At 46.6% G+C, this 19,076-nt stretch overlaps 1 protein-coding gene across 1 annotated transcript; it reads left to right on the forward strand.

Moving 5' to 3' along the window:
• Positions 1-730: 730 nt before the first annotated feature.
• PRDM13 (PR/SET domain 13) lies at positions 731-8,474 on the forward strand (the record flags this gene model as incomplete). Its single annotated transcript, XM_084890873.1, has 4 exons — positions 731-874; positions 2,280-2,411; positions 2,684-2,804; positions 6,700-8,474. 4 exons carry the CDS (start codon positions 731-733, stop codon positions 8,472-8,474), a joined length of 2,172 nt encoding a protein of 723 aa, XP_084746999.1.
• Between the last annotated feature and the right edge of the window lie 10,602 nt (positions 8,475-19,076).

A 19,076-nucleotide genomic window follows, 5' to 3' on the forward strand; every position in this document is an offset into this window, starting at 1 on the left:
GTAATATGGCCGTTATTTAAAAAGTGTAGGTATTTTCTGGTGTTTTCCCATCAAGTACCTGCCTAATTTCTGTATGGCACACGCCAGAAATCAATAGAAGTTAACAAGTCCTCCAAACAGTCCCCATCTCTTTGTTTAATCCCCTTTACAATAAAGCCAAGGGGAGAGAATGAAGAATCTTTGAAGTAGTCCAGGGCTCAAAGGAATCAGCCAAGTAGACTTAAAGTAGTCACTTATTTCCCAAAACTGGTTTGTCGGTCGCACAATACAAGGAAGCAAAATTTATGGAGAAATTATACAGTGGATTTGTCACTTAAAATATCGTAACTGTCTCGGGGACAATGCCCCATGCTGAGGATTAATGGTCCCGCCGGACCTTTGATTCACCAGCGCCTTTTCTTCGCCCTTGACAAATTGGGTTTTTAGGAATGGGAAGGTCGCCGGGACCATTGTGCGCCAGCCATTCAGAGGGCTCGATTATGCAGGGGGCTGAGGGAACCGCTCCATGTGACCCTCTCTCGGGTGGGGACTCCGCAGCTGCTCCGCCGCGCAACTCTCTCACCAAACTCCTCCGAGCCCAAAGGCGCCCGCCCCCATTGAAAAGGCGAAGGCGCGGCGCGGGCCCCGCAGCGTCACTCGGGGGCGGAGGACGCACGTCGGGGCGCTGCTCCCCGGCTGGCGCGCCACTCGGGCTCTGTCACCCGAGCCCCGAGGAGGACCCGGAGCAGCGATGCTCGGAGCGACCCGCGCCCCGGCCGCCAGCGTGAGCGCTGACTGCTGCATCCCCGCCGGCCTACGCCTGGGGCCGGTGCCGGGAACTTTCAAGCTGGGCAAGTACCTGTCCGACCGCAGGGAGCCCGGGCCCAAGAAAAAGGTATTAGCCATTCTGACCTTGGACCCTTGTCCTTGTCCTTCGCTTCCCTTTGCCCCGGCCTCGGAAGCGGGTAGATGGGAAAGGGGTGATGGAGAGCTCGTTACCTGCGAACTCTGCCAGGTGGGAGGGCACTCCGATGACTGCGATGACTGCCCGAAAGTCGCAGTCCCTGAGAGCTGAACGTGGGCCGGGCTGAAGGAAGAGGACGTGGCTGAGAGGAGACAGCCCCGGGTGGGGGGACAGGGGCTTTTTGCGTGCCCGTGGGGACCACTCGGAACCCGCGGTTCTCCGCAGCTCTGGGGTCTCAGCAGGGTCGCGGATGTCCCTGGCCTCTTTCCGCAGATTTTTTACAACGCTCAGGGCGTTGTGGATTTTGGTTACCTCTTTCCTTCAATATGCTTATTTGAGGCTTAAATTGACCTTAGCATAATTTAATCTCATCTCCGAAAAAAATGATCCTTGGGAAACTCTCAGTTCCCAGACCCTCCCCACATTTCTCTTTCCTCGGATGCCTGCTTGTGGGGTTGGGGTAATGGATGGAGGGTTAGCTTTGACGCAGGACTGTGAGAGCCCAGGGTCACAACGGGGAGGTGTCAAGGCGAACCCACCAGCTTTCACTCCCCATCAACATGGCAAAAGCTGACCAGAGAGGAGTTTTGGAGGCCCCTGCCCGCCCCCAGGCGCCCGGGGCAGCATAGTTCTGAGAACAGCCCCCAGGAAATGAAGGTGGTGGCGGTGGGGGTGTGTGGGGTGGGGAGGGGGTGGGCCAGGACCCTAGCGCTGGCTGGCCGCTGCCTGGAGCTTCCCTGTAAGAAATCCCTCAGGTGCTCAGCCAGCGGGACGCGCCCCCGGCTGGCTGCTCACCCGGCGTCCTCTCCTCCGTGGTCCAAAGCCGGGTTTGCCGCGCACTAAGCCTTTAAATGCGCTTTAATTGCTTGTAAATGGTTAGCCTCTCTGTTCAAACATTTTCGCTGCTTGGGTCGCCGGCACCTCCGTGCAGTGCAGGGGGGATAGGGGTGGGCTGGAGAGGGACTGGGGGACACGGACTCCCAAACATCACTCCCCTGGTCATTGGGCTGCTCTCAGAACCACGGGAGGAAGAGCTAGCGTGGGGGTGGGGGTGTCTTGGTATAAAAACGCGCCCAGGCGCTCCGGAGAGGTTGTGCTCACCCCTAGTGTGGCCAAGGTGGGCGAGAGGGGGGGCTGTTATCCTAGACAACCTCCCCTCTCCCCCCCTCTCCCAAGCAAAGGTCCTAAGTCATTACCCTCCTCCCAGCAGCCCGCAGCGATCTGGCCAAAGGGAACACAACCATGTTCCAGAACAGGGTGGGGCGGGGATGGACTTGCCTTCTGGGCTGTGGGCCTGGCTGTGGCGCGGGAAGAACCACCACTGCTTGTGTTGCAGGTGCGCATGGTGAGAGGGGAGCTGGTGGACGAATCGGGGGGCTCCCCTCTGGAGTGGATAGGGTTAATCCGGGCAGCCAGGAACCCCCAGGAACAGACTCTGGAAGCTATTGCAGACTTACCCGGAGGACAGGTACTGTGGGCTTCCCACTGCCAATTCCATCTACCTGACCGCCACCAATGTTAGGAGCAAAGCGCTTCAGCTCCAACTCTCATTTAACCGTCCCAGGTGGATACTATCATTTTCCCCGATTGAGGAATGAGGGAAGCGAGATTCAGAGAGGTCCTATAGTTTTTCCAAGGTCACACAGGGTCTGAACCGGGATTCAAACCTTTCCTGCCAGTTGTGCTTTTGACCGATTACCTAGGAAATGACAGCAAGCTGTCCTGTTCCTTGCATCCCAGATCTTCTACCGAGCGCTGAGAGATGTCCAGCCAGGGGAGGAGCTGACCGTGTGGTATTCCAACTCTTTGGCTCAGTGGTTTGACATCCCTACAATTGCAACTCCGACACACGACGAGAAAGGTATGCCTCTGAGAGGGCCTGAGAATGGTACGCCTCTGAGAGGGCCTTTAAGACAGACTGGGTGGGCAAGAGTCCACCCCTCCCCGGTCTTTGGGAGCCCTCCCCAGACTTGAAAAGCCTTTCTCTTGCTTTGTGTAAATTATGAACTTCATGGGCATCATCGTTCCTATTGCATATCCAAATAGACAATTATTTACTCAATTAAGAACCAGTAGCCCCAATTGGTATGGCTCAGCAAATAGATTATCCACCCTCAGACTGTAGGGTCCCAGCTTCGATTCTGATAAAGAGCACAGGTACCTTGGTTGCAGGCTCAGTCCCTGGCCCTGGCTGGGCGCATGCGGAAGGCAACCAATCCATGTGTCTCTCACATTGATATTTCTCTCTCCACCTTCCTTCCACTCTCTCTAAAAATCAATGGAAACATATCCTTGAGTAAGGGTTAAACAAACAAATAAAAAGAATCAATAAAGAACCTGTGACATATTTTTAGGGTGATCACATCATGAGCTCCAGAAAGCACAAACCTAGAATGCTTTTAGAAGGTGGAAGGCATCTCTTCTCCCCCGGTTAGAAGGAGAATAATGTATTTCTGCAGCATTTTAGAAGCATTACGGTACTTACAGCTGGTCAGTTGGCAAGTACTGAGGCTCTTCCATTTAAATGGTATTTATGCACTTTCCTCTCCCTACTTAAATTGAATTTGGGATGTATCCCAGTTTCTTCTCAGATTTATTTGATCCCTTCCAAAGCCAAGAGTGGATTTTATGCAAATTAAGGTGCAGTAACTAAAGAGAAAACATTTCAAAACTTTCCCCAAACACTGAAGAACACTTCCTGTGGAAAAAGCTGGGAGGTGTTAAAGTAGTTAAGATCCAAAAACTCCCTTTTAATGCTTCCATGACTTTTTCCCTTGCCAATTGTTTATCTGTAATTTTCTCTGAAGACTCAGTTAATATTTAAAGTCAACATGATACATGCTTTGAAATATTTTAGCATGCTTTCCTCCTGAACTGTTTGTTCAGTCTCATATTTTTATAAATAGGGTTAAAGAAAGGAATCTGAATGTGGGAATTAAGAAACACTTCATCAACAAGGCAGAATAAGTTCATTCAAACAATGAATTGCTTCACTTCAGTGTATCTCTGTCTTCTGTAAATTAATTTATTGATTTTTTTGTGGGTAAATTTGTATGTACAGTGTTCATAAAAATTATCCTCAAGTAGTTTGTTACTTGCATCAGATTATATTAAATTTTCTTGTCAAATTCTTCCTGTGAAAGAGAAACATGACCAGAGCCCTATAGTGGAGAACTTAAAAATCTGGAACTACAAACCAATTCTGAGGGCTACTGGCCTCTAGGGGCCATGCATTTTTGCACAAAACAGCATTCCTCTGGAACCCTAAAATAGGATAAAGGCAACTTGTTTGAGTGTTGGCCCTCATGCTTTCCTTTCAGCCAATAGAGCTACAAATGTCATAAAGTAACAGATGCCGAAATAGACACCATGTTCCTTTGGGCGAATGTATGGGTTATTTTGAATCCTGACTTCCCACCTTTGAGATGCTTGAAAGTTTTTTTTTTTTTTTTTTTTTTTTTTTTTTGAGATGCATGAAATCTGGACAACCTTAGGGTTACATAAAGGAGAGCAGGAGAGGTCACTTCTGAAGTATGTTAGATACTTTTGGCATAGGTTGGATTTCAGAGTCCAGAGAACATATATCAGTTGGTTAGGATCAACTGAAAAAGAAATATATTGGAACTGAAAACATACATTTGCTTATGTCTTAAAAAGAGGAAGAAATAAGTAGGGATGGCTGCTATTGGTCCAATATTCACTAATTCCAGTGAATTTCAATTCCTTAGTAAGATTAAAGAAAATACTGACCCTTTGTTTTAGGAACAAAGCTTACTTGGCTTTGCATTGTGCTGAGTCATTCTGGGCATCCCCTGAAAACTCTTTTAAAAAGTGGATAGAGAGTGGGTCTTCGGACTGAAAGGTCCCAGGTTTGATTCTGGTCAAGGGCATGTACCTTGGTTGGGGCAATCCCCGGTAGGGGGTGTGCAGGAGGCAGCTGATTGATGATTCTCTCTCATCGATGTTTCTAACTCTCTATCCCTTTCTCCTCCTCTCTGTAATATATATATATATTTTAAAGTGGTGAGGAGAGGGAGGTTCTCAACTTAAGAGAAGGGAGTTATTTAAAAGATTAAATCAGCATACCTACCAAGAGAACCCAGGTCTCTTCTCTCTTTCCTTCAAGATTTATTTTACATGGTTGTTCAATACAATGTAACAGAAATGTTGAAAAAATCTTATCCAAGTCTTTATCCTACCCAATTGGGATAGGATCTGAAATCAAATCCTCCCCCTCCCTTTTTCTTTCTGCTCTCCCTGTGGCTTCAGCTGGAATAAACTGCTTCTTACTTGAATTTTCACTTTAGTTATCTGGGGGGTACTACTTGCTTTGGGCAAAGCCAGAAGTAAAATACACGAAGGGAGGAAGATCTATATCCCGCCCCTCCATTACTATTTTGTAGTAATGTTTTAGAAAGTTGTGCTTCTTAACTGCATGGAGGGAAAATTTAGCTCTTCCATTACATTTATTGAGACTGACATTTACTTTGTATACTTCCTTTGTGGCTTAGCTAACTTTCTTTTCCATATCAATCCTTCCCTTCAGTATGATCAATAAATGCTATTACCAATAACATTTAAAAAGACATCCAATTGCAAATCATTGCTCACTGTACAGAGGCAACATGACCTTTTTGAATGAATATTAACTACCACCATGGGGTCAGAATCTGTTTCATACATGTACCTCTTGATTGTGTTCACAGGCCCTGCGATAAAATAAAAACAGCTAATGTTCATAATATTAAACACACAAAAAATATGTGACAACAAAACATGTACACAGATCCTAGTAGACAACTGTGCACTTATTAAAGGACTTCACTAAGTTTGGATTTGTGTAGCTATCTAGGAATTAATTAATTAAAAAACCGACAACATAATGCAACATTACCCTTCTGTTTTTAGAACATCAGGACATGGGACTTTTTCTTTTCTCCCATCAAATTAAGTGGGGTTAAAGAGGAAATAAAGATACAAATAATTTAGAAGAATAGTGAATCATAGTCCCTATGTGGTCCTTCAGTTGGTCACGCTCCAGGAAAACCTCAGGCAAAGTGTTTAAGGCTGGGAGGGGGTGCAGAGGGTGGGCCGTGGGCATAAAAGACATTGTTCTATGAAAAGGGATGATTACATATGGCCCATACATACAGGATATTGTCTCGCCTGGTAATGAGGCGCTCACGACCATTAGATTGTTCTTTGTTTAGTTTATCCAAACTCCTTGACATACGCCACCTATTTTGCAAAAGCCAACAGATGGGCCCAGGCACAGCATAGCCTCAACACTTGATTTAAAGCAACAGCTGCTCTCTGCTCTGTCTCTTCCCTGGCCAGTCTGCCCGGGCTCTGCTCTCCCGATGATTTGCTCCGATGGCCCATGGCCTCCAGAGAAAGCCTTCGTTGGAAACGCCCAAATCACCTCTCTTGGCCTCTAAGTAGTTCCAGAGGGTGAAGATGACGACAAAGTTGGCCATTTAGGGTTCCTTGGGATCTTGCTCTAGGGAGGCTACCGAACTCAATTATTTCCGGGGATCCAGAATACTGCTTCCCCCCATACAATGCTGGGTTTTGCCTTGGGTGCGCCGGCGCTTTCTATCCTGCTTGTTCGCCTCTCACAGGGACGCTTTTCTCTCTCTCTCTCTCTCTCTCTCTCTCTCTCTCTCTCTCTCTCTCTCTCTCTCTCTCTCTCTCTCTCTCTCTCTCTCTCTCTCTCTCTCTCTCTCTCTCTCTCTCTCTCTCTCTCTCTCGCCCAGGGGAGGAGCGCTACATCTGCTGGTATTGCTGGAGGACTTTCAGATACCCCAACAGCCTGAAGGCGCACCTGCGCTTCCACTGCGTGCCCAGCAGCAGCGCGGGCCGCGCCTACCTGCACCCGGAGCACGCGCCTCGCCAGGGCGCAGCCCCCGCCACCGATGGCCTGTGCCTCCCTCCGAAGCACCCGGTGCCCCACTTCGTCGGGGCCGCCCTGGCGGGCACTCTGCGGCCCCCTCCGCAGGCGCCGCCGCCCATCCAGGCCTGCGGAGCCAGGGAGAGCGTCAAGCGCGAGGCCACCTCTGCGCTCCCGGCCACCTCCCCGCCCCCCGCCAAGTGGGGGCCGTCCAAAAAGGGCAAGGAGCCCCCGGACCGCGCCCTGGACGCGAGCGAGGCCGCCCGGGGGCAAGGCCACTTCCTGGGCATCCTGGGGGGCTCCCCAGCGGGGGGCGGCGGCGGCCTGGCCTTCTACCCGGGCGTGCGCTCGGCTTTCAGACCCGCCAGTTTGGCCAGGACTGCAGCCGCCACCGCGCTGGGCGGCGACGCCTCCCGGGAGGAGGGCGGGGGCAAACCCGGGGCGGGTCTGCTGGGAGGGGGCCGCGCGGGAGGGCGCCCGGGAAGCAGGGAGAACCCGGCGGCGGCGGCGGCGGCGGCAGGAGGTTTGGGCCATCACCATCACCATCACCACGCTCACCACCACCACCACCACCACCCCAAGTGCCTGCTCGCGGGGGACCCGCCGCTGCTGCCGCCCCCGCCCGGTTTGCCCTGTTCCGAGGCGCTGCGCATCCCACTACTCCCGGGTCCCCCGGAGGAGGCGTCCGCCTTCAAGCACGTGGAGCGAGCCCCGCCCGCCGCGCTGCCCGGAGCCCGGTGCGCGCCGCTGCCCCCGCCGACGGGTTTGCACCTCGATCGCTGCGCGCTGCCGGCCCTGGGTGCGAGCGGGCTCAAAGCCTACCCCGCGGGCGAGTGCAGCCACCTACCCGCCGCCGTCATGCCCGCCTTCACCGTCTACAACGGGGAGCTCCTGTACGGCTCGCCGGCCGCCGCCGCGGCCGCCGCCTACTACCCGCTCAGACTGCACTTGGGCGGGCTGCTCAAGGTCCCCGAGTCCCTCTCCTACTTCGGCGGGCCCGCGGCCGCCGCGGCCACCCTGAGCCCCGCCGAGCTGGGCTCCTTGGCCAGCATCGACCGGGAGATCGCCATGCACACGCACCAGCTCTCCGAGCTGGCGGCCGGCAAAGGCCGCGGCCGCCTGGACGCGGGGCCGCTGCCGCCCGCCGTGGTGGCGTCGGGGGGCGCGGGGGCCGCGGGCGGCGGCGGCGGCGGGGGCGGCGGCGCGGGCAAGCCCAAGGCGGGCCACCTGTGCCTCTACTGCGGCAAGCTGTACTCGCGCAAGTACGGGCTCAAGATCCACATGCGGACGCACACGGGCTACAAGCCGCTCAAGTGCAAGGTGTGCCTGCGGCCCTTCGGCGACCCCAGCAACCTCAACAAGCACATCCGGCTGCACGCCGAGGGCCACACGCCCTACCGCTGCGAGTTCTGCGGCAAGGTGCTGGTGCGCCGCCGCGACCTGGAGCGCCACGTCAAGTCCCGCCACCCCGGCCAGGGCCTGCTCGCCAAGGCGGGCGACGGCCCTCCGGGCGCCGAGCCGGACTACCACCCCCTGGACCCGGGCGAGCCCAAGAGCGACAACGACAGCGACGTGGACGTCTGCTTCGCGGACGACCAGAGCGACCCTGAGGCTGGGGGTGGCGGTGAGCGCGTCTCCTAACCAGGGTCCCTCCCGGGAAAAGTGTGTGTTGGGATAGTGGACAGAGAGCAGTGGGGGTTCTATTCTGGAGGGAGAAGAACTCCTGATGGCGGGAACTGGTTGACAAAGTCTTTTTTTTCAGAGGTTTAGAGGTGGCTGCAAGAAACCTGGCCCCCTGGGCAGCCTTGGGGGCTGGGTCCTGGCGCGCTCCAAGCCTCTGGACCCTGCCCAGGCCAATTGCTCTCGAAGTTTAGGATCACATTAAAGTAAGATTCTTTCCAAAAATCAGGACTTTAAAAAACAACAACAACAACAAAAAAACTCCGCGGCACGTGGAACAAATCGTTAAAAATCGGGACCGTCCCGCTGGTCATTTTACTAAAGTGAAAGTCACTGCACCCTTGAGGGCGCTGATTTTAACTGCCACGTATTTTTAATTTTTTTGTTTGTTTTGTTTTCTGTGCCCTTTGGAACGAGGTTTTAAGTGTGTGTATTAGCATTTCGCTGCCTAGACAAAAGAGTAACAATTGGGTAGGTGTGGCATCCGTACACTTGTTTCCATTTCCTCTGTTCTGTCAAAAACTTCTTGGCGCTTTGAATATATTTTGGTAGCAGGTGTACAAATTGGTAAAGTTGCAATTATTTATAAGAGAATAATGACAAATGTAAAATATCTAAAGCATGCATTTAAGAGCATGCAAAGTATAATTTTAAAGAGAATCTCCTATTTGGTAGAGTACAAATGTGATGTATGTTGCTTTGTAATGAATGATGTACGGTGGATTCAGTATTTCATCTTGGTTCAAGTTTGTGCAATCTTTAATAAAAATAAAGATACAAATGAGAGTTGTTCACGTAATGATTTCGGCAGATTCTTTAAAAAATAGTTTAGGTTGCAGACAGTTTTCAAAGAGACGCCATCATTAAACAAATCGTGCAACACTTGAATACTTTGATTATTCATAGAATAAATGTTAAATAGTGTTGTAATAGGGAAATATACCATTTTTAATATGTGCATTTCACAGTCTCCCAGATAGAAGGCAGGAAAATTGTTTTCTAAAATCATTTTTAATCATGTTAAAACCTTTAGGTTTATGGGAAGAAGCTAATGACTTTCAAGAAACATATATTTCTTTGTCAAAAAGAATTATGAAACTGTAGAATCTTTTTGTTATGTACCATTTTGACAGAACTTTCATCATTGGGAAGCAAAACAAAACAAAAACAAACAAAAGGAAACTTGCTTTTATGATTCACACATTTTAATGGTCATACAACAAATACCAATGGAGGAGGATCTATTTTTAAAAATATATTTTATTGATTTTTTTACAGAGAAAGAAGGGAGAGAGATAGAGAGTTAGAAATATCGATCAGCTGCCTCCTGCACACCTCCTACTTGGGGATGTGCCTGCAACCAAAGTACCTGCCCTTGACCGAATGCCCTTCACAAGAACCAAACTCAGGACCTTTCAGTCCACAGGCTGAAGCTCTATCCACTGAGCCAAACCGGTTTTGGCAAGAAGGATCTATTTTTATTGGATATGCTAATCTATTTGCTCTATGTAGGTTTCTTTTCCCCCATGTACTCCTTCCAATAACCTCATGCTGTGATAAAGGTCCTATTTTACAGAAGTGAAAATATACTCTTCAAGTCACTGGGAGGCCCATAGTTAGAACAGCAAAGTTAGAAGCAGCGACTTTATCTAAGGGCATAAAAATGAATGCTAGCTAATGGAGGCCATCCATTATATAATTCTGTGAGTTAAAATTGGAAAGTACTCTTTCCTCTTTCTCCCTCCTCCCACCCTCTTCATACACTGGGGGAGGATTGCTCTGCAGTTGTACAGGAAGTGTAGGATTTGCCATTCCCTCAGCTAAGGGCAGGATGTATACTAAGAGCCCAGTCTGCAGCGCTCTTCCCAGAGGATGGTGGGAAGATTCTAATAAGTTGTGAGAGGTTCTGAGTATGTTCCCTGATGATTTAAATCAGTTAAACATGTCCTATATTTTTGGAATCTAGTGTAGGGCAGCACCCGACTATCTCTCAGTTGGGAACATGGGCTCAGTCATTGGGTGGCTGACAGGGACTTTTTCCGACTCATCACAGCAGGAGGCATGGATTGGGGGGAGGGTATTTGATTTGGTGGTGAGAAAACTTTTGCTGGAAATTAGTGTGTGTGTGTGTGCGCGCGCACACGTGTGCGTGTCAACTGACCAGAAAATGTTTTCCTTTGTAAAAGGAAGCCTAAAGAGAAACAAAAATATGTGGATTAACATATGGTGACAATAATATGACATTTATTGAGGACTTATTTTGTTCCAGATCCTTATGCTATTTGCAATTCCTTCTTCTCCACAGATGATTATTGTGGGCTTGTCCCTCCAGTTTCAGTGATGGCTCCGCCATACAGAACATATGGAGGTGAACCCAAGCATCTGTCTGTTCAGCCTGAGTTCCAGGGACCAGGGCTTCTCACCACCTGCTTAGGATCATGATCCTGCCCGTTGAAGCAATCATTACTTAAAACCAAATCTACCCTCACAGAGAAATATTGGAAAACTTTTCTGAAGTCAGATGGTGTTAGGCATCAGGGAAAGTGGAAAAGGCTGCCTGGATTTGAAACATAGGAACATTTTTTTTTAATGCTTCACTAGTGTGTGTGTCATCCTTGTGCAGAGGGCGTGTTAATCTTCTCCGTACCATTCCAATTTTAGTATATGTGCTGCTGAAGTGAGCACAGGAGAAGTTTTTATCAGTTTTGAAAATCATGTTTTCTTTTCCTATTTCCTAGCTTAGTACTAAGTCTTATAACTCTTGTTATGTGGAAATAGATTTTAATTTTTTTAAAAAAATATATATTTTATTGATTTTGTACAGAGAGGAAGGGAGAGAGATAGAGAGTTAGAATCACCAATGAGAGAGAGTCATCGATCAGCTGCCTCTTGCACACCCCCTACTGGGGATATGCCCGCAACCAAGGTACATGCCCTTGACCGGAATTGAACCGGGACCTTCCAGTCCCCAAGCCAACACTCTATCCACTGAGCCAAACCGGTTTCGGCTGGAAATAGATTTTAAAGAAATACATTAAAAATAGTTTGGTGAAAGGAAATACATTTAGATGGATCAAGATTTAATCAAGCAAACACTCTCTAGCCTTCTGTTTTCCCCTTTATAAATTGATATTTGTATGTTATAAAAAATAAAAATTGAACATAGATTTAAAAGACTCTTAATCACAAGTCATTTGTAACTCTCCATAGGTTGTCAGATAACCTTTAAGTCCATAGATGTGCACACTCACACGTAAGTAATGCAATTACTTATTTCAATTGCAAAAGTCAAATCAGTGATATAAAATCAGTAACAATATTACTTACTTCAAATGGTTCAGTTGAATTAATGTTTCTCAGATCATTTCTGTCATCTTCTATCCCCTTTTCTCCACTCCCACCATCAACCCTCAACATTTCTCATCCTGGTGACCACAGGTAACTTTGAGGGTTTATGCTAAAGCCACTAGAAATTTCTGAGATTTTAACGGAATATTTTGTACCAAAAGATTAAAAAAAAAAAAAGGGATTCATGCCTTTTAGAAGAGAAAGACTCTAGATTGTTCAGGCCTGGTTAATTTGGATGTTAAAATAAATCATAAAGAGGTGAGTTAGGCTTGCCTTCACCACTTTCTCACTTGACTTCTTGGGCCAATCTCTCTATTGCTTCAATGGTCTCATGGGTAAAGCCGGTGAAAATAAACAACAGGGAAGTTGTGAAGAGTAAATGAGTTTATGCCAGTAAACTGCTTAGAATCAAGCCTGACACATATTAAGCTCTCAATCAATGCAGTGAGAGTAGACATCAGGAGAGAAGGAGAAGGGAGAGAGGGAAAGAAGAGAAGAGGAGAGAAAGAGTAGAGAGAAAGAGACACAGGTTATAAAATGAAGAGGAGGAAGGAGATGGAGAAGAGAAATGGAGGGAAGAGAAGTGAGTCTGTGCAGAGAGGCTGGTGTGTGTGTGGAGGGCTCCCCTCCTCCCTATTCAGACCACTCAGAGCTAGGAGTAAGGTTAACATTGGGTAGGGTCCAGCGTTTTCTTTTAACATCAAACAAGTTTTTTTTTTTTTTTTAAAGTTATAAACCATTATAATCTTATGGGCCCAGGAGCTATACTCCAAATGCTAGCTGCCCTCCCTAAGGGTAGCTTAGTTGGTGAGAAATTTGTCCAATACTCCAAAGTTGTGGTTTGGATCCCAGGTCAGGGCACATACAAGCAACATGCAACAAGTGCATAAATAAGTGTGACAACAGACTGACTTCTCATCTCATCTCATCTGTCTCTCATCAAAAAGTAATAAAATAAAACAACTCTAGCAACTCTGTGACTTCATTTTGAGGACATCAAGGAACAAGATAAAAGTTGCCTCCCTTTTATACAAGCATTAACATCTTTTTTGCAAGGACCCTCCTGTCCCTTTGGTTTATTTCCAGTGCCGGATAAAAACACACATGCATTACAGTAAGGACAGCCCTTTCATACTTCAGCTAAAGAGAAACTTTTTCAGGTCCCTTACGAGGCTATCTTTCTATTTTGACCTCGGACACGGATTCAATTGGTTCACAGAGATTAAGTGAACCGGAAGAAGAATGCTCTCCATCGGTTTTCACTGATTTTTGAAATACGCGAGAGTGAAGAGTTTCAAAGGAAAAACGCAGCAGAGGTGAGCGCGGGTACACTTTTCCGGAGCCCAGCGGAGAGCAGAGCGCATGGTGAGCGCTCCAAGTCCTCCAGCTTCTCTGGAGAAAGCTCCTTTGTGCCATCACCTGTCCAGACTCGAAGGCCAGGAGGCGGGTGGCTGGGGCTCCAGGTTAGAGCTGCAGCTCAGGCGCTTTGGGGGTGCGGGTGCTGGGCTCCCAGAGCGGAGAGAAGAGGGCGGTGATGGGCCGCGAGCCTCTTTGGTCCGAGAGATCGCATGCACTCATCTTTCCAAGCCTGGGCTGCTATGGAGGGGCGGCCGCGCTGCCCCTTGGGAGCCCCTAGCCCAGTGGCGGCATCGGTTTGGGCTCCTGCTCCGGTGTCACCCAGTCCTGTAGGGCTCTCCTGGGTCACAGCTTGGCTCTCCCTGGGAACTAGGGGTTTTGGGGGCTGGGTTGGGGCAGGGATTTGGTAGCCACCCTGGTGTTTAAGTGTACAACAGTCCGGAGCCCTGCAGAGGAGGGAGACCAGGAAACCGCCCTCCTCCCCGCCTCCCACTCCCCACTCTCCACTCTCCTCCCCACCTCCCTCCCCACCCCGCGCCCCGCTAGTCCTTGTTTAAAGCTCTTTGCCCGGCTGCAGCGGGGAGCTGCGGCACTGGTGCGGGTGCCCTGGCCATCTGCTGCTTCCCCAAAGGGAAGGGGCAGAGGCGCTGGCGCCGCTGGGAAGTCAGACTTGACCCTTGGCCACCCAGGTGTGTGCTGTGAAGGGGAGCGCTCACCAGAGGCGGGGCCCGCCCCATTTAGTTCCAGAAGGAGCGTGGCGCTCGCTCTGGGCTGGGTGACCTTCCTACAAAGGATGAAAGGAGCGCTTCTGTTGCCTGCGATTGTAGTTTAATTCAAATGAGGTGTAACTGGTTGTAGACAGACAACTTGTCAATGCCTGTGGCTTGCAAACCATCCGAGCCCGGGGTCCCTTCAAAAAGGGACCGAGGTTGGGTGGACTGAATATGTGCGTGTGAACCCTTTGAAGACACTGACTTTATTTCAAGTACAATTTGCTTTAATTGTTTTCATTTGAGCTTTTTATGCAAGTAGGTAAAAACTAAGGCGCAAGTTATCAAAGAATATAAAAGTGATAGCATCGAGACAGATTTTTGGCATTCACAAACAGATTAAGAGAGCCATTTTTATGTAGAATGAGGAACTTTTATAAAAAATATATTAGAGTGCTAGGCGGTTTATCTCAATGGATAGAGCGTTGGTGTGCAGATTGTAAGGTTCCAGCTTCCATCCTGGTGAAGAGCGGTGGGTAGCCCAGTTCCTGGCTTGATCCCCAGCTATCCCCAACCGGTGTGGGCTCTCTCACTTTACTGTGTCTCTCTCTCTCTGTCTCTCCTCCCTCCCTTGCACTATCTCTAAAAAAATCAATAGAAAAATATCCTCAGGTGATGATTAACAACAACAAAATGATAGATAACCAAATATCATGAGTATTCTCTACTTTTTTTTTTTTCTACACACATATGCTTTTGCAAAATTCAGTATTGTAGGAAATGGCTGCAATAACACATTTCCCATTCTTCTTTAAAAACTTTAAAAATTTTTGATTGATTTCAGAGAGGAAGGGAGAGGGAGAAAGAGAGCTAGAAACATCAATGATGAGAGAGAATCATTGATCGGCTGCCTCCTGCACGCTCCCTACTAGAGATCAAGCCTGAAACCTGGGCATATGCCCTTGACCAGAATTGAACCAGGGATCAGTTAACAGGTCGACACTCAATTCACTGAGCAAACCAGCCAGGGCAACACATTTTCTATTCTCAATGTTGGCAGTACAGTACATGTTTCTGAAAGTAACTTTAATCAGAGAACTATTTAAATTCCAATGTTCCATGGCAAGTTACATTTGAACGGAAGACACTCAATTCCAGTGATTTGTGCTGAAAGCCTCAAGTGGAAATGTCTTATGTGACAGGAGATGCAGTGAAGACAGATGCAATAGCAGATGGCTTTACATAAGAACATAATGAAGGTCAAAGATAGTTTGTAATCCTTAAAAAAATAATCCCTGACAACAGGCAGAAAGATGAGCTTTCATACTTGACACTGAGCAGTTGATTCCTGAATTATCACCTTCAGGTAAATGGAGACATGACCAGGTCAGGTTTAAGCTCACTTGAGTGCATTGGACCATACCAGAACACATCTGTGAGCAACAAAATGCTTTCAGGTATGCTACAAGTCAATTCAATGAGAAATGAGTCAATGGAGTATGTCACACTTTATAAACTTATTTGTGCTATTCAGAAAGCTGAAGAAAGAAATGCCTTAGCAACCAAGAAGATGTAGGGAAAAGAAAGTATATACATTAGGTGATGTGCTCTCTCTCTCTCTCTCTCTCTCTCTCTCTCTCTCTCTCTCTCACACACACACACACACACACACACACACACACACGCGTGCACACATGCTTTTTTGATTATTTAAAGCTAACATGCTGAAATGTGGTCTCAGAGAACTGGCTTTGCCAGTTACAGGTGTTTGTACATATACTGTGCCCTATGTTGTTTCCCAAATCAATTTGTTTATTATTGTCTTGAATAGGTAGTTTGGGACTTCATAATATTCACATTGGCCAATATCCTCCTCCTCAAGTGAGAAAAAATAGCTTTGCCTTGAGGTTTCCTTGACAGCACTCATTTAATTAAATCTCCATTATCTATTTGATCTTTACAACAACCTATTTTACAGGGAAGGAACTAAGGTTTACATTGCACAGCTAGCTAGAAATATTTCCAAGATTTATTCCTAGACCTGTAGACTCCCACAGCCTCACTCTCAAAATGCTGCTATATGTTCTCTTTAAAACACTGTCATCTGATATCGGAAGTGTTCAGAAATTCAGTTTGTATTCTTTACAGCTAGATCCAGCTTTAAAGGACAAAGATGAGCTAAGCTGAAAAATCAATGGATTCTGAGACTTTTTCAGCTGTTCATTCTGGCTTGTTAGGTACTTGACATTATTGGAATTCTGGTAACTCTCTATAAGGCTGAGTTCAGGTCAGTATATCCTGGCTTGGTCTTATTAAACACAAAGATATGTATATAAGGGTGAGTCTAGAATGATCTACTTGTGGTCCTAACAATCCTAGAAAGAAAGGTATGACAGTTGGATTCTGTTGCCAGAGAATCACCCAATTGCCAAACTAGGACCTAGAACATTTTCCAGTCTCCTAGCCTTCTTTGGGACTGATTGCCTGTGGTATAGTTGTTAATTTTCAAACTTTCCCCCCTCATGCAGTAGACTGGATTCCTGGGAGTCTGGGCCAGGCAAGGTACAGGGGTGGTACTGGGTTGGCCTAAAACTGCTCTGCTGATGGTAAGAGCTGAGGGTAATCAGGAAGAGAGAAATACAGGGGCAAAATCAAAACAGAATACCAGACACATTATCATGTGGAAAGAGCCAGGCTGTGGCAGAATCCCAGTCCATACCAGGCAGCAGAATGAAACCAAATTAGAATAAGAAGGTTGAAATAGAATTAAAGGGGGTGGAGAAGGAGTGAGACCTTGAACAGCTAGAACCTGGCATTTAAGAAATAAAGTTAATTTTCTTTTTTATTTTATTTTTTTTTAAGTATATCTTTTTTTTTAAATATGTTTTATTGATTTTGTACAGAGAGGAAGGGAGAGAGATAGAGAGCTAGAAACATCGATGAGAGAGAGAGTCATTGACCAGCTGCCTCTTTGCACACCCTCTACTGGGGATGTGCCCACAACCAAGGTACATGCCCTTGACTGGAATCGAACCTGGGACCTTTCAGTCCCCAAGCCGACGCTCTATCCATTGAGCCAAACCAGTCTTAGCTAGTTTTCTTTTTTAAATAGGTAATATGCTCACCTATTCAAAGATAACTGTATGAATAGATTTATATTTAGGAGTATTAATTCAATATCTCATTTCTATACACTCCGTCCACCCAGAGGCAATGACCAGAGATAGCTTTGTTATGAAACTTCCTGGAACGAGTTCCTTCCAAGATATGTACCTAATATTGTATTCTTTTTAAAAAAGTGGTCTCTCTGCCTCCCTCCCCGCCAAATCCTATGAGTGTCAGAACCTACAAAATCTGCATCTGTACTTTGTAACCACTTGTTTTAGTATCACAGTGCTTCTTTTTGTCAGTATAAACACCCAATAATGGATATATATATATATATATATATATATATATATATATATATATAAATATAATTATCTACCCTGGAGATAATGGATATATATATATATATATATATATATATATATATATATATAATTATCTATCCTGGAGGTCTTTCCAGAACAGTCCAAAGGGAGCTGTTTTTATTTTCATTTACTGCTGCATAATCTTCTATTGTGTAGACATACATAGATTATTTAGCCAATTTTTCTCTTGGTAGATATTCGGGTTGTTTTCTATAAAGAATGCTTCAATGAATAACTTGTGCTAAGTGATTTTGTAGGTAGGGTGCAGGTATTTTCAAGTGTCATTGCTCTGATTGCAGTGGGGAGGTGGTTAGTGAAAACTCTGAGCTGGGCACAGGAGTGTCAGAACCAGAGTAGCCTCCAGGAGATGGACAACTGACTGTCTGCTCTTGCTCTCCGTGGTTGCAGATCTCAGACTCACACCTTTAGCTCTTTACCATATTCTGCAACAGGGAGACGAAAATGGAGCCTCTATCTCCTTATGTTTTTGTTCTTTTGGGAAATTGGTAAAGAATCTGTGGGAGACCTTAGCTGTAGAACTTTACTTCTCCATGGTAGGCAACATGGAAATCCGAATGTTAGCCTAACATGGAAAATGTGTGTTGTGTGTGGAGGCATTTGAACTTTTAAAGTCCTCTTCTATCAACACTAGCATCAAATTTTGATTTCCTTATGATGTGTATTATTAAAAAGTACCTTATTTAAACCCACTTTTGGGATTATGATTCAGACGTGTAACTGGATGACTGGAGTGTGGGCCTATGGTAAGTAGCAGGTACAGAGCATAACTTGCACCAGCTGTAAAATAGTGCCAAGCACTCCAGTAGGGAAACAAATGAATGCAAATGAGATGCACTTGGCCATGGAACAGAGATGAAAATGACATTCACTTGTAAATGAGTTTTCTGTGTTTGATGTAAATAGAATGGCATGTATTTTGTAGGAAGACCTCTGTGACCTTAGGATAGTTGTTGAATTCATTACACGGGGCTGCACGTGTTTCTGACATTTTGTCATTATTAGTGTATCTCATGATCTAACAATCTCTAGGTTTTTAATTTATGTAGCAGCATTTCCATGATTTTCTGGAAATGGTCTGAGAGTTAAGGTAAGCTGCTCATCACTGAGAGATTTAATGTCTCGGAATAAAACTTGAATTTGGCACCTTGTGCTCAGATAAGGGCATGGCTAATCAGATGGAGCTCAGGAGCAAGAGGAAGGAGATACACTTCTCAGATTTCCTGTTATTGTTAGACATGGTCCCAGCCTAGAGATTTGCTCATACATTAGACTTTTGTGACTAGCATGCACAGAACTTTCCTTTCTCAACCTTATTCATCTTTCAACCCTCACTTAAAATTTCCCCTCTTCTTGGTAGCCTTCCCTGAGTGTCCCAGTCCACGGTGGTCTTTTCCTTTTCTGAATTCCCACAGCAGATGATTCATGATACTTGTTTTGTTAAATGCATATATTGGGCATGGATTATGCTATTTTCTTTTAAAATATCCTTGGCATTAATATTATACTTTAGACATAAGTATTCAACAAGTATTCCAGAATTAATTGGTTAAAACAGACTGAGTTCCTCATTCTTCTGAACTCCCTGATGAAGCACTAAGACCTGTTACATGCCAGGCACTGTACTTACTGGGGACACAGGATGTTTAAGATGACCT

The sequence above is a fragment of the Pipistrellus hanaki genome (assembly GCF_964339955.1).
Source record: "Pipistrellus hanaki genome assembly, chromosome: 7".
Lineage (NCBI taxonomy): Eukaryota > Metazoa > Chordata > Mammalia > Chiroptera > Vespertilionidae > Pipistrellus > Pipistrellus hanaki.